Raw genomic sequence first — 15,157 nt, 5'->3', positions numbered from 1 at the left:
GGCTCGATCCCCAGACCCCAAGATCATGATCTGAGCCAAAGTTGGATGCTTAACTGACTGGGCCACCCAGGTGCCCCAAGTGCTTAATGCTTATTACTTGATTTCATTCTCTTAACCAGAATGGGCAAGATGAGTGTGGACAGTGGGGCAGGGAGGACTGGGTGGTGGCAGTGAGGAAGTGGAAAGTAGTCACTTTGGACAATGGGGTAGGAAGATACCAGGGTAAGGTAGAAGAGCCGAGCAGGACTGAGAGCTTGTTTGAGATTCACATGCATGAACTTATTTTTTTTTTTTTAAAGATTTTATTTATTTATTTATTTGACAAAGATCACAAGTAGGCAGAGAGGCAGGCAGAGAGAGAGGGAGAAAGAGTTTCCCTGCTGAGCAGAGAGCCCAATGTGGGGCTCGATCCCAGGACCCTGAGATCATGACCTGAGTGGAAGGCAGAGACTTAACCCACTGAGCCACGCAGGCGCCCCCACATGCATGAACTTGAAGTGTGACCAGTTAGCATGGATGTGTGCTTCTGTCCAGCAATGTTTCCCTGCTCTGGGTAAAACAAAACAAACCCAAAAGCCAAACAACAAACAAACAAACAAAAAACCACCACCAACAAAAAGATCACCCCCCCACCAAAACCCAAAACAAAACAAAACAAAACAACCCCAGTGTAGACCGGTAGACAGTTGGATTTGCCGAGGTTAGGGCATAAAGGGGCCACTTAGAACAAGAGCAGGCAGGGCTTCAGGCTGTCTGTAGGGGAGGGCTTATAATCAGGAAACCAAGGAGTCTAAGCTGGATCAGGGCAAAAATAATGACGAGAGCAAGGTGATGGATAGATTTAGGATAGATTTAGGCTTAGAAGTCTTGGAAGAGTAAGATACTTGCTGGAGCCCGAGTATCAGGGATATGAGTTGGAAAGAGCCATGGCCATAGATCTGAGGACACAGTCAAGATTTCAGAGGTGCTCAGATTGTTGGTGATGCTGAGGTCAAGGGTGGGTGGAAGCTTTGATAACTAGGGGTGCTCTCCTGCCTTCTTTCCCTAATTCCTAACACAGCCATGTGATGCTGTGATGTTCCTAAGAAACCCCTTCAACCTTGGCTCCTATTTCTCCCACCTCCTACCTTCTGCCCTGTAACTTATTGTGGAGATCCCACTGACCCACAAAGTCCGAAAAAGAACACGGAAGAAGGGAAATGTACATTTTTTTTTTTTAAAGATACTGTTCTCCACATGCTGAGCTCAGCTCATATATTGCTTTCGTTCTGAGTCTGATGGGACCCTCCCACCTGTACCTGTTGTGACTTTTTCCCTCCTGGAAATGAGGAAACCCAGTGGTTTAGGATAATTTGCTGAGGCACTTGACCTGAACACTTTGTCTTTAATTAAAATGACTCATCTGGGGGAGCCTGGGTGGCTCAGTGGATTAAGCCTCTGCCTTTGGCTCAGGTCATGATCTCAGGGTCCTGGGATCGAGCCCCGAGCCCCGTGTCAGGCTCTCTGCTCAGCAGGGAGCTTGCTTCTGCCTCTTTCTGCCTGCCTCTCTGCCTACTTGTGATCTCTATCTTTCAAATAAATAAATAAAATAAAATAAAAAATAACAGTGGTTTAGGATGATTTGCTGAGGCACCTGACCTGAACACTTTGTCTTTAATTAAACTGACTCATCTGGGCAAGTTGCCACCCAATGATGATAAACAAAGATATTTAATTAGAAAGTGTGGGTTATTTTTAGAATAGCTTTTCCAAAATTACCATCGTTTGATATGTTTTCACATTTTTAAAAAAAAGATTTTAATTATTTATTCGACAGAGGGAGAGACAGAGAGGGAACACAACCAGGAGCAGAAGGAGAGGGAGAAGCAGGCTCCCCACAGAGCAAGGAGCCCTATATGGGACTCAATCTCAGGACCCTGGGATCATGACCTGAGTCAAAGGCAGATGCTTAACAACTGAGCCACCCAGGTGCCCCACCATTTTCACATTTTTTGCCATCCAAAACCACCTATAATCATTAGTTACTTAACACCTTTATTTAAGTGATGTACTTTTTTAAACTTGAAAGATGTTTATTTTCAAAAGAACCTTTGTATAAATAACATATATTTACATATAAGTATAAAAATAAATGGAGCATCAGGAACCTCTTGCCAAATATAATCTGAAAAAATATTGGATGCCGATAAAACAGTGTTAGTAAAATAGCTAGATATAACGGGATACTAAAGATGGGGGCCCGAGTTTGGCTCCCTGTTATAGGGACAGCTTGTCATGTGGTGGAGAGATGTTGCCACATGCTAGCTCCAGCCGGAGACTTTCTGACCTAACAAAAAAGACTGAAAGGGAACCAACCCAACAGAAATGTGTACATAAGTTTGCCAAAGATATATATCAGTATGTCCATAGCCCTGTTTTCTAGTTTCCAAAAACCGGGAAATCACTTAAATGCTCATTATGAGTAAGAAGGATGGGGCACCTGGGTGCCTCAGTCGATTAAGCGTCCTAGTCTTGGTTTGGGCTCAGGGCATGAGCTCAGGGTCATGAGATCGAGCCCTGCGTTGGGCTCCAGGCTCAGTGCAGAGTCTGCTAGGGATTCTTACCCCTCCTTCTCCCTCCCCCTCTGCTCCTCCCTTGGATCATATTCACTCTTTCTCTCAAATAAATAAAAGAGTAAAATCTAAAAAAGAAGAAGAAGAAGAAGAAGGAGAAGAAGGAGGAGGAGGAGGAGGAGGAGGAGAAGGAGAGGAGAAGGTGAAGGAGAAGGAGAAGGAGAAGAAGAATAGATGGATAAATCTGGTCTGATACAGTCCCAGAATAAGATCCTATGCAGCAATGAGAATCAGCAGTCTAATCCCACATGCAGCTGCATGGAAGGATCTCATAAACACGGTGTTTTAAATGACTCATGGTTGCATCTCCAATACCCAGGAGGGGCCTGGCACCTCATAGGCCCTTAGCAAATATCGATTGCCTGAATGGTCTCATTTTATCCTCACACAATGCTGGAGACCGGTGGGGTGGGTATCAGAGTTTTTAGTTACAGATGTGGAACCTGAGACTCAGAGGGGCCAAGTGGCCTTATTCAAGGTCATGCAGAACACGACCACTGCATTAGGGGGCCTGCCCTGTAAAACGTGTGAGTTCTCCATCATCTTCGGTTACAGAGCTGTTCCCCTAGGTTTTTAGCACAAATAACATATTTCAGTTTCTTCTGTTGTTGTTAAATCATCTTTGAAGCCTAACTTAGAGATATTTATTTCCATTATGAGATATTTTGGACTGGGCTTTGAAAGGGAAAGGGCCAGAAGGCTGCACTTTCAGAGAAAGGGGTGTAGGGCAGGGGAGAAAGCTCGCTGGGGAGATTTATGTTAAGGAATTACAGCAAACTGTCATTCTGTCTGAGTAAGTGTGGCTAGAAACAGGAAGGGGAACACAGAAGATCGTGGTAGCATGCAGACTTAATGGAAAGTCAGATGAACAGATGGGACCGAGCTGTCCTGGGAACTGTCAAAGGAAGACGCTCGAGGCGGCTTTGGAGAAATCCCTGCACAAACGCAGGTGAACTGGGCTGGAGACAAGTGTCTCTTGTAGGCTCAGAAAGGATTCTTAGTGAAATACACAAAAAGAAAAGCAAAGGCACCTCCTGCCCAAACTGTGGCTCTATAATCAGTCCAGATTCAAGGAAGTGGTGTTCTGGGGGTGGGAGGGTGGACACATTTATTGAGACATGTGTTTCACTTAAAGGTTAGATTTACTTTTTTAATTTTAAGAACTCAAAATGACCAGCTATATCCTTTAATTTTAATTTTTTTAAAGGTTTATTTTAGAGAAAGAGAGAGAGGAGGGGCAGGAGAGGGAGAGAGAGGATCTCGGGCAGATTGCCTACTCAGCTTGGAGCCCAAAGTGGGGCTCGATCCCATGACCCTGAGATCATGACTTGAGCCAAAATCGAGAGTCACATGCTCAACCAGCTGAGCCATCCAGGCGCCCTCCGCTGCCAAACTATATCCTTTTTTTTTTTTTTTTAAGATGTTATTTATTTATTTGACAGAGAGAGATCACAAGTAGACGGAGAGGCAGGCAGAGAGAGAGAGGGAAGCAGGCTTCCTGCCGAGCAGAGAGCCCGATGTGGGACTCGATCCCAGGACCCCAAGATTACGACCCGAGCCGAAGGCAGCGGCTTAACCCACTGAGCCACCCAGGCGCCCCCAAACTGTATCCTTTTAAACTCTAGTAGTGTTTTCTGGGAAAAGGACCAGAGGACTTGAAACTGACAGAGATGAAGTGAACAACAATGTTTGAGGGTAAACAGGGACACATGAGCCAAAACAGGAAAAGGCAAGCTCTTGTGGAGTACTTCCTTTCAGTTGAAAAAAAATGTTGACTATTTCAAGTAAGGCTTGGTGAAGACCGACAGGTTGGTTTCCACAAATAAAAACAAGTCCGCGTTTTGATGATAAGCTCATTTTGAAAAGATGATATTAAAAAAAATATTGCATGGATTCTGTTAGTGGTCATAAGGAACACATTTATTAGAAGCTCACAGAGAGGCTGATCCTTCAGGAGATATAAAGTGAGTGAATGAGGACACCAACGATTTCTGCAGAGGATTTGAAGCATGTATTTGGAGTCCCCACTTTAGAAAGCATGCCATAGTAGGAATTTACCAAGGCCCTACTGCAGCAAAACACCCAGATGCTAGGTGATACACACTTGGATTGCAGACTTAAATGCATTGCTGAGCTTGCTAGAGAATGAGGGAAATGCACAAGCCACCTATCATTCCTGTACCGAAATTTCAGGATGTATGCATGGCGTAGGGGGTGAGTATCAGAAGTGTGGCATGTGCCGATTATTAAGCTATTGTGCTTTTAAAAAATATTTATTTATTTAAATTTTACTTAGTTAATATACAGTGCAATATTGGTTTCTGGAGGAGAATTCAGTGATTAATCATTTACATGTGGCAGCCAGTGCTCATCATAACAAGAGCCCCTCTTAATGCCCATCCCCCATCTAGCCCATCCCCCAGGCATCTATGTCCATTAACCCAACAGTTTATTCTCTATCGTTAAGAGTCTCTTATGGTTTGTTTCCATCCTTCCTTCCTGCCCCCTCATATGTTCATCTGTTTTCTTTCTTAAATTCCACATATGAGTGAGATCATGTATTATTTGTCTTTCTCTGATTGGCTTATTTCCTTTAGCATAATACACCGTAGTTCTGTTCATGTCATTGCATATGGTAAGATTTCTTTCTTTTTGATGGCTGAGTAATAGTCCATTGTGTACATCAGATGCCTCATCTTTATTCATTCATCTGTCTATGGCCATTTGACCTTTTTCATAGTTTGACTATTGTTTTTCGTTTTTTTTTTTTTTTAAAGATTTTATTTATCTATTTGAGAGAGAGAGAGAGAGAACATGAGTGGGGGAGAGGGGCAGAGGCAGAAGCAGATCCCTGCTGAGCAGGGAGCACAAGGTGGGGTCCTATTCCAGGACCCTGAGATCATGACCTGAGTTGAAGGTAGATGCTTAACCAACTGAGCTAGCCAGGCATCCCCAGCTATTGTTGATAATGCTTAAGCTATGAATTCTTAGCTTCTGAGCCAGGAGGACTCCTCAGCTTGGTGGTTCGGAACCAGCTCTCTGCAGCTCGGCTTCCTCCCTATCCCACTGGCTCTCTGTAGTCTGTCATTGGAGGCACTAAAAAGAGACAAAGGCTGAAGCTGGGGAGGGGGCTTGCTGCTTCCTGTTGGCTCACTCTTTTGTTAGTGCCACTCCTGCAACATTTCTTCACCCCAGTGGTGGCAGCTGGTGGGTTACAGTTGACTTCAGTTTCCAGTTTGCCCCACTTGCTTGGAATGGGTCTCCCTGTTCTGTGTCGGGGGGGCCAGTGCCCCACGGGCAGCACCCCTCTGAGTCTGAGCCCCTGAACTCTTCTCTTTCTGTCTCCTGCCAGTCACGACCTTGCCTTTGTGCTTCCCAAGCCACACAGTGGTGATGGTGGCTGTCTGATGTTACTCTGTTTTCCATCTGTGTCACTCTGGTGCTTGTGAATCAAAGCCAGTTCCCTAGATTGAGTTATTCATTACAGTAACTGATGTGTTTTCTCATAGCTGACTGAACCAGGATGAAACAGGCCTCAAATGATTTGCTATAATGTCATAGGAAGAACATGAATAACATCAGGTCTTTATCCGATACTGAGAGATGCCCTGAGAAAGAAATAAGGTGACCTGGAGCTGGAAGTTCTTAAAAATCTGCTAACGAAGGGCCCCAGGCGGACAAGTGATGGTGCTTGCTGTGGGAGACTTGATAGGGAATGCTTTTGGCAGGATGTACCTGGTCCCTCCAGGGTTGCTTATAGCAACAACAGAACAAACAAACAATCCCCGCTTGGAATCTGTGATTTATGGGCATAGCTCCCTGAAAAGGTCACACAAGCCACGTAATCATCTGAGGAGGGCTGTTGCATGATTGAAACATCTTCCTTCCCTGTAAATAACAGAGCTGCAGGGGGTTTTCAGAGACCTGCACTCATAAGGGCACATGGGTGTCCTGCTGAGAAGGGACTGAGGGACCTGGCCCAGACCTTTGTGCCCAGCTTCCTTTGTGCCCAGCAACTACGCGTGTCCTTGACTTAATTAGTAACACGTGATGCTGGGTAAGAGCTCTGATACAGATGAGTCTGATTTGACAGTTGGTCCTTCATGTTATTACAGAGGCCATTTCTCAGAATGCTACTCTTGCTTCATCGAAATAGGGGAGGAAACAACAGCTGAAGATGTATGATACAGGCCTAGGGGATCCAAGAGATCAGTGAAGGGCATCCTTGGGGCAGTGGGTAGAGGATCCCAGATGAGGGGGAGGCTAGTTGACACTGGAGGAGCGTGACCCAAGAGACAGTAGGTGGGGAGCTGTTTTCAGCAAGAGGCCTTCTGGCTTTGGGCTGGGAGAACTTGGCTGGATTTCTCCATATACTTGGCTTGCCTGGGTCTCACGCTAATACAGCCCTTGCTTTCCTCTCCATACCCTAAATGTGAGAGGCGAAACATCAAAACTTGTAGAATATCTATTAAGATGCAAGAGCTAACTACAAAATGAAATTTATATTCAATCACATTCAAATTAAAAACTGTTCACGAAAAGTACGACAAAGAAAGTGAAAGATAAACCACATAATATGTGTATTGTGTGCATGTGTGTGGGGTGTGCATGTGGTGTGCATGTGTGGTGTGTATGTGCATGTGTGGTATGTGTGTGCATGTGTGGTATGTGTGTGCATGTGTGTGGTGTGTATGTGCGGTGTGTATATGTGTGTGCACGTGTGTGGTATGCAGTGTGTGTATGTGTGTGGTGCATGTATGTGTGTGTGCTGCGTGCATATATGGTGTGTGTGTATGTGTGGCGCGCATGTATGCAGTGTGTATGTGTGGTGTGTGCATGTATGTGTGTACATGTGGTGTATGGTGTGTGTGCATGTGTGTGGTGTGTGTATGTGGTATGTGTGTGGTGTTTCATGTGTGTGGTGTGTGGTGTGTGTGCGTGTTTGAGGGCATGGTATTTATGACACATATACACAAAGGTTATTGCCCCAAATCCTAGAGATATATATTTATATCTTTTTGTAAAGATTTACTTATTTATTCAGAAGGGAGAGGGGCAGAGCAAGAGGGAAAGGGAAACCCACAGAGGCTGAGCACTGAGGCTGGCATGGGGCTCGATCTCACAACCCTGAGATCAGACCCCAGCCAAAACCAAGAGTCAGATGCTTAACTAACTGCACCTCCCGGGCACCGCTATATTTATATCTTTATATAAGAATATATAAAGAACTCTCACAAATCAATAAGAAAAACATAAAGAGCCAAATGGGAAAATGAACAAAAGCCAGGAACAGGCATTTCACAGAAGAGGAAATAAGATGGAAAATAAATACATGAAAAGATATTCGATCTTCTTGAAACCTGTGCAAATAAAAAACCCAAATAGGCAAAAATCAAGAAGTCCTAAATTTACCAAATGTCAAGGGAGAGAAGTTCCTAGCTGGTGGGAGCACAAGGTGGTTAAAACGTTTGGGAAACCCTCTGACATTACCTTGCAAAGCTGAAAACGTGCTTACCCTGGACATCAGCAGTTGTACCCCTGAAGCAGAAAGCTGGGTATGTCTTGGTGTGGATAAGAGGGACATATTGATCTTCTAGCCTACAGAGTGGATGGCTGACCTGGTCCTCTGGTTCACAGGCTTATGGTCTCCTCCGGCAGCAACCAGCCTTGTCTTCTGCTTATTTCAGTGTGCCTACAGATAGAATTTTTTGTATGTACAATGATATTAAGGTCTGCCCACAACATATTCATAGAATACTAACAGCACCACTCTTTACCCGGGAACAGCCCAAAGACCAGGACCAGGCAATGAAATGGCTTTAGTATGTTGCAACGCTGGCTTTCAGTGGAATACTAGACAGTAGTGAACATGCACTAATCTGAGCTATACCCATTACCAGAGATGAATTCCAAAACACAGTATAAAAGGAAAAAGCAGATCTCAAATAATCTTTAAAATATGATTCTATTTATGTAAGGTGTATAAACATTCACAACTTAAAATGGGTAGGGTTGTATACATATGTAGTTAAAATGATAAACTTGTATTTAAAGTGTTGGTAACCTTGGGGACATGTGGAAGCTTCCAAGATGTTGCTATTATTCTGTCTCAAGCTGAAGGGTAGGTAAATGGGATTTAAAAAAACCAGTTGTTTATATAATATGTCATACATATATTATATATACATATATACATTATATATATATATAATCTTATATCGTGTGCATATACACATGATATATCTATGCTTATATATACATATTAGATATACAATATTTTTATTATCTACTTGTATATATACATATGTATATGTATATATATAAAAGCTCTCTATCCTTTTGATTATAAGAAATATTCCATATAGTTGTATACTATTTAAAAATTTTTTTAAAAATCAAAATTTTAAAATTTTAAAGTTAAAATCATTTAAAAAATATTACATAAAGTTGTATAATATTTTTAAAAGGGTATAAAAAGGTAGATAGGTAAAAATCCCACTTTTTTTTTGTATAAAAGAAGTATCTACATATTTCATTAATTCAAATGCACACTTTTTCTTTCCACAGTTTAACACCCATGAAATTAGAAAGTATCTTAAAATTGCTACTGAACAAGCAGCACTTAGGCTATAATCACCATTGTCATGTGTTCCTGTTTCTAACTATTGATATTACTGTCAATTATGTGCATCATTGATTCTATGCGCTTTGATTTTAAATACCACTTAAAATGTCTTTAAATAGATTTCATTATAATTTGGCAACAAACCAGGGGTACTGTGTACACAGGAAACTGGCAACAACAAATACATTCTGTATCAGGGAGGCCAATACTCAGTGTTGAAGAGATACTTGTGATCTCATCTTTTCTTGCAATGTAACAACCAAGGATCTTCTGAGACCTAAGAAAGGAAGATATTCCAGGGTAGTGAGGCTGTTGCATTTTGTTCCTGATATATGCGCAAAGGTATTATCCAGTGCATTCCCAGTCAAACAGCTAACGGTGAGAGGAATCATCAAATCCCCTGGAATAGAGGAAAGACATTTCAAAGCAACAGCAAGTGGATATGATGGATTCACGCAACTGGTGAGACTGTGATTAATTTTTGTGTCACACTTTTAGTTTTTTTTTCCCCTTAGGAGTATATAAAGTGTACTGTCAACAGCATCTTAGATGAGATGAAATACAGTATATGAGTTCTGGACTTAATTAAATAGAAAAGTCTGGAGGAATTGGCTATCAAAGAAATAATACATCTGACTTGTGAGTTTATAAAAGTGATTTTTTTTCATCGTTGCCTATGGTTGTTGTTGTTTTTCTTTTTTCCCTATGACTAGGACATTACTTTGAGAACAAAAATACCATTATTGAGCAACATTCAGATTTCATATAATTTGTTAAAAAAAAAAAAAAGTCAAGCATACAACTAAGAGAACGTGACAAAATTGTAGCTGACGTGCGCCCACAGGTCACACAGATCCTGCTGTGGCAGGCACTGGCAAAGCTGCTCTGTGGAGAGAGCTCTGACGAGACTCACAGCATCTCGGTTCCAGTCCTAGCAGTGTATAATGCGTATGTTCTCAACAGTGAGTTCTAGAATCTCTTGGCTTCACTCCCCCAACTGTAAAGTAGGGGGTCTGATACACCTTTACAGGGCTGTTCACAACTGATTGTAGTTTTCAAAGTTTTGTGTATCACCAATGTCCATGGATGTTAAGTTTGTGTGTGCACAAATGGGGTGAGGAAACGGGTTTTAGGTTTAGTAAGGATGGAAAAAGTTAACCTGATTTCTTGGAAATTTATGTGTACTACTAATGTGTCCCATGAATATCGCAGAAGGGCTGCAGTGTGAGGAGTAGCTCTTGGGACTAGTATTTTGTGTGACGTAGAGCTATATAGTGATTATCTGTATGGATTTTCTCCAGAAGTTTCTGGAAGGTTGACTTGGTGGTAAAAGTAACCCATGTCAGTACCTCTAGTTCTCTCTGATCCTCAGTTTCCAAAATGTCCTCATCTCTAGGTTCTAACCTTGCTTAAAACTCTATTTTATACTTTAAAACCAAACCAAACCAAAAACCCAGTCTTCCTCATCTGTCAGGAGTTAGTCCTTCATCGGCTTCCCTCAGGAAGATTTTCTTCCCCCAGCATGCCCCGTGACTGGACACCAATCCCAGTGCAGCACAGCTGCCTGCTTCATGGGGCTGTCACCCCTCGAGACTTGCATCCCTGTGCTGGGCATGACACAGGAGCTCATCAGTCAGAAGATGGAGGCTCTAGAACCATTTCCTTCCCCTGTGAGAAGCATCTGTCCATGAATAATGAAAACTGCTTTGTTCTTGACTCAATCATAGAATGATAGGTAAGTAGTAATTTTGGGAAATGTGGTGAAGTGCTCTTGCACATAGGGTGAATAAAAGACATGAAAATAAAATTACAGAAAGCAAACCTATTCAGTATTTCCAAATTCGACTTACCAACCCCCCAATCTCAAATTGGTTAGGTTTTTAAGTTGCAAGGCATGTCTGGGGTAAATCTCCACTAGATGATGGTCTTTAAGCTGGTGGGCCTGCTCTCGAGGTGCATCAGTGCCCCCTCTCATGGGGTCTCACACAAAGAACCCTGACCTGAGCATTAGAAGAGTTTAGTCTCAACTTTGCCACCAACCGTTCTGAGTGTGAGATCTTGTCAGGTAGAGGAATGTCACATGATGGCCATTTCTAGTTGGAGTGCTTAAGACAAGCCATAGTTAGCAAGTCTAGGTGGTGTGGTGGCAGTGGTGGCCAAGGGTCGTAATGCTGAGAGGCCTGAGGTAGGGAGGGAAGGACTGTGCCTGTGGGCTACCAGCTTCAGCTGGAGGAATTAGTCCCATCACTTTTTTTTTAAATTTTTTCAGTGTGCCAAGATTCATTGTTTATGCACCACACCCAGTGCTCCATTCAATACATGCCCTCCTTAATACACACCACCAGGCTCACCTAACCCCCACCTCCCTCCCCTCCAAAACCCTGTTTTTTTCTCAGAAGAAAGGTCGGGAAGGCTACACCTTCTACAGTGCACTAGACAGTCTTTGCCTCCATAGAAACATCTATGCCAAATGCCCATAGCTTCCCCCTGCAGACACACTGAGAAACACTCCAGACCATTGCCATACTTGCCACTGCCTGGTCTCGGCTCACTGCTCTCCCATAAACAACCCGAACAACAGCACATCTGCTTTCCCCCTTGCATTCAGGTTGTTTATGGGGGAGCAGTGAGCCGAGACCAGGCAGTGGCAAGTATGGCAATGGTCTGGAGTGTTTCTCAGTGTGTCTGCAGGGGGAAGCTATGGGCATTTGGCATAGATGTTTCTATGGAGGCAAAGACTGTCTAGTGCACTGTAGAAGGTGTAGCCTTCCTGACCTTCCTTCTACTAAATACTAGCAGGACCGAGTTATCATGATGACCAGGAACTGCAGCAGTTCTAGTGCCCCCTAGGATGGTATCTCTTTCCTACCTGGGTTTCAGAACAACTGGAAGCGAAATGGTCTAGTTGAGTTCCCACCAGAAAATTCATTATTCCAGTGTCAATATTTAGTTCCAACTTTAAGAGGTAACATATCTTCACAACCCAACTATTTGGTCCCTGTATGCTCAGAGCAGGCATGACTAAACTGAACACACTGAGAACACATCTTCAGGTGTGTAACCAACCTGACACTCACAGGGCAGAGAGATTGTTGGTCAAGGACTTTGGAGCCTGGGAACCTGTTGGGGACCTACTCTGGCTTCTCCTGACCAACTTTAAGAAAAATCCTTTAGCTTTTTGGGCTTTGGTTAAATTCATCTTGTTCCTTGTCTCCAAGGTCCCTTCCAGATCCAACATTCAGTTTTACCAGGAGGCCATCATGGACTCATACTTGAATGTGAAAATGGAACAATATACCTAAGACCAAGTATTTGGAGAGAAGAAATGGTTTCCACAGGGAGAAAATTTAAAATATAGAAAAAAAATTCTTACCACTCAAGTTTTGGAAACATTTTATAATTTATATATAAAATCTTGTAAGAAACCATGTAAAATGACAGAAATATCCACCTTACATTAAGAGTCAAAAAAAATTCACACACACTGAATGTAAATTTTAATTATAAAACAATATGAACAAAACATTTTAAAATAATCTCAATTATTTGGCAACTCATCACATCATTGCTAGAGATAAATTTGATCTTAAGAAAAATTTAATTTTATGAAAAACTTAAGTTGGACAGTTTGTTCATATGGGAGTTAAAACATGTCTAAAAAAGAATCTGGCAATAAAGCCAGTTTCTATCTTGAAATAACTGCATATAAAACAACATAAAATCCAGAAGCTTGATAGACATGAGTGACCTAATCTCGATGCATTTCCCTTCACTGAAAAGGACAATATGGAAAGAGAATGGGCAGAAGCCTCAGAAAAGCACAGAGGGGAAGAATGAACAACGATAGAGGCATGTTTGCTGCAGGTGACAGGATGTAACTTTACCTGAACCAGAACCTCTCACACCAGTGGGGCTGGAAGTAAAGTCACAGATGTGAGCATAATCTAAAAACAAGTTACATTCTTAAAAACAGTCACAACTGTGAACAGAGAAGCAATGCAGACCCTTTCTTGAGCTAAACTACTTCACTTGGATACATGCGAGAAGATTCTGTATTTCCTGCCAGATCATATTCAGAGAGTTACTAGGCAGGCAGCATCCTAAAACATTTCTACTAATGACTGCATAGCATTTAAAACCCCCCCCTTTTTTTAATAAAAAAAAAAATAATAAAATAAAATAAACAGATATATAGTAAAGTTCACAGATAAGTTTTCTCTGTAAAATAAATAAAGTGTTCATTGATTAGCATCATACATAGAGTAAAATACAACCTATTTTTACATGTTTATATACTGTACACAGATTACCAGTAGGCAGCCTGGTGTATGATGGGCTGGAAGGGTTTGCATTAGTGATGTGTCACATCGGGAAATCCCAATTTCAAATGTTAAAATATACAACTACTTTGTTTTGAGTTCAGATACAAAGTAAACTTATTTTCCTTTATCTGAAATAAATGTACATAATATCTTCTATGAACAATAGTTTATAAAGCTGTTTAAAACAGAAGGAGAAAAAGCTTGCACCTAGGAACTTAGAGCACATGCATGTCCTTTCCCTGGTTAAAAAAAAAAAAAGCTGTGGCCCCAAGGCTTGATTCTCTTCTCTTGGCTGTGTCCCCAACAAGCCAGGGGCAGCAGAGGCCAGGATTACCGCTTGGCTTTCTTCGAGGGGGCTTCTTCCACCCTCTGCTGGCCTCTGGTTCGGGCTCCGGGGGGGCTGGCTTCCCTCTTGCGCTTGCTAGAAGGGGAGAGCTGGGCCTTCGATCTGTAGTAAACCAAAATCAAGATAGTGGTAAGAGCTGAAAGGAGTGGCTTCAATAATTTGGGAATTCTTTAAAACAGGGAAAGTTTTTGACTTGAGAGCCAGGAAGGGAAAACCCGGGTCACATTTATATAGAAGAGGAGACTATAGAAGAACAATGCTAACTGGTCATCTGCTGACCAGCTCACACCCAAATGGCCCGAGAGGAGCTTGGAGGCCTGTGCTCCTGTTCCAGCTTGGTCACACTCCCGGTGCCGGCCTGTGTCAAATCTACCTTCTTCTCTGGGTCCTAGTTCTTTTATCTACAAAACAATCAACAGCCAGTCAGTCCTCCACATGCTGTCCCAAGTTGAGGCGACCAGTGGGAATAGAGGACTGTGGACTATGTCTGAGTGGTGCCTGATCATGTCTCATGGGACAGTGTTACGGAGGAGAGCCGGCAATGTTAGAAAAGGCACGGGAATTTCAGAGCAGCATTCTGGCCAATCTCCCTGCCACCAGCCTATCCCTGCTCTCCCATCTGCCAGAATTATCTGTCAGAAACCCCAATGAATCAAGTCACTGTCCTGTTTATCTTTTATACGTATATTCCTCTTGATTATCTGATGCCCTCTGGATCAGTCATCCCGAGAATTCACGAAGTCCTTTATAATTTGCCCTGGCTTCTGCACCACCCTGGGCTACAGTCCTGCCAAAATATGGCCATTCCCAAACACAGGACATTCTTTCACATTTTCATGCTTTGGCATGTGAGTTTTTAGAGATCACCCCATACCTCCCATCTAGCAGACATCCTTGTCTTTAAGTCCCAGTTCAAAAGCAAGCCCTCCAAGCCTTCCTCACCAGAGAGTAAGATGTTCTCTGGATATCCACAGCACTTTGTGTCTTCAACAGAGTGCTTACCACTGTCAATTACCTGCTGGCTTTTGCCAGCTGTAGGCTATAGTCATTATTTTGAACAATATGCAAGTTTTGTTGCAGTGATAGAGGCAGAATGTGAGCATTCTGCAAGTGTACTGCGAAACAGAGTTTTAGTGTGAGTGGTGCCAAAAAAGCTTCCAAGTCATGGACGAATGTCCCTGCTAGGATCCTTTTCCAGGGCCACTGCTGGGTATTACTCCTTTTTCTCTCCCCAGTATGTTGCACAAAGGCA

General features: G+C 42.7%; 1 protein-coding gene across 1 annotated transcript in view; it reads right to left on the bottom strand.

Moving 5' to 3' along the window:
• Window positions 1-12,628: 12,628 nt before the first annotated feature.
• LOC111148900 (biorientation of chromosomes in cell division 1 like 1) overlaps window positions 12,629-15,157 on the bottom strand; it is a 54,454-nt gene continuing 51,925 nt past the window's right edge. The window contains exon 26 of the mRNA XM_022505676.1: window positions 12,629-14,007. Coding sequence (XP_022361384.1) covers window positions 13,890-14,007 — 118 coding nt within the window. The 3' untranslated portion in view covers window positions 12,629-13,889. The remainder of the gene's footprint in view (window positions 14,008-15,157) is intronic.

The sequence above is a fragment of the Enhydra lutris genome, unplaced genomic scaffold (genome assembly GCF_002288905.1).
Source record: "Enhydra lutris kenyoni isolate GAN:26980312 unplaced genomic scaffold, ASM228890v2 scaffoldscaffold21, whole genome shotgun sequence".
Lineage (NCBI taxonomy): Eukaryota > Metazoa > Chordata > Mammalia > Carnivora > Mustelidae > Enhydra > Enhydra lutris.
The sequence above is the reverse complement of the archived record's forward strand: the minus strand, read 5'-3'. Positions and strand labels throughout refer to the sequence as shown.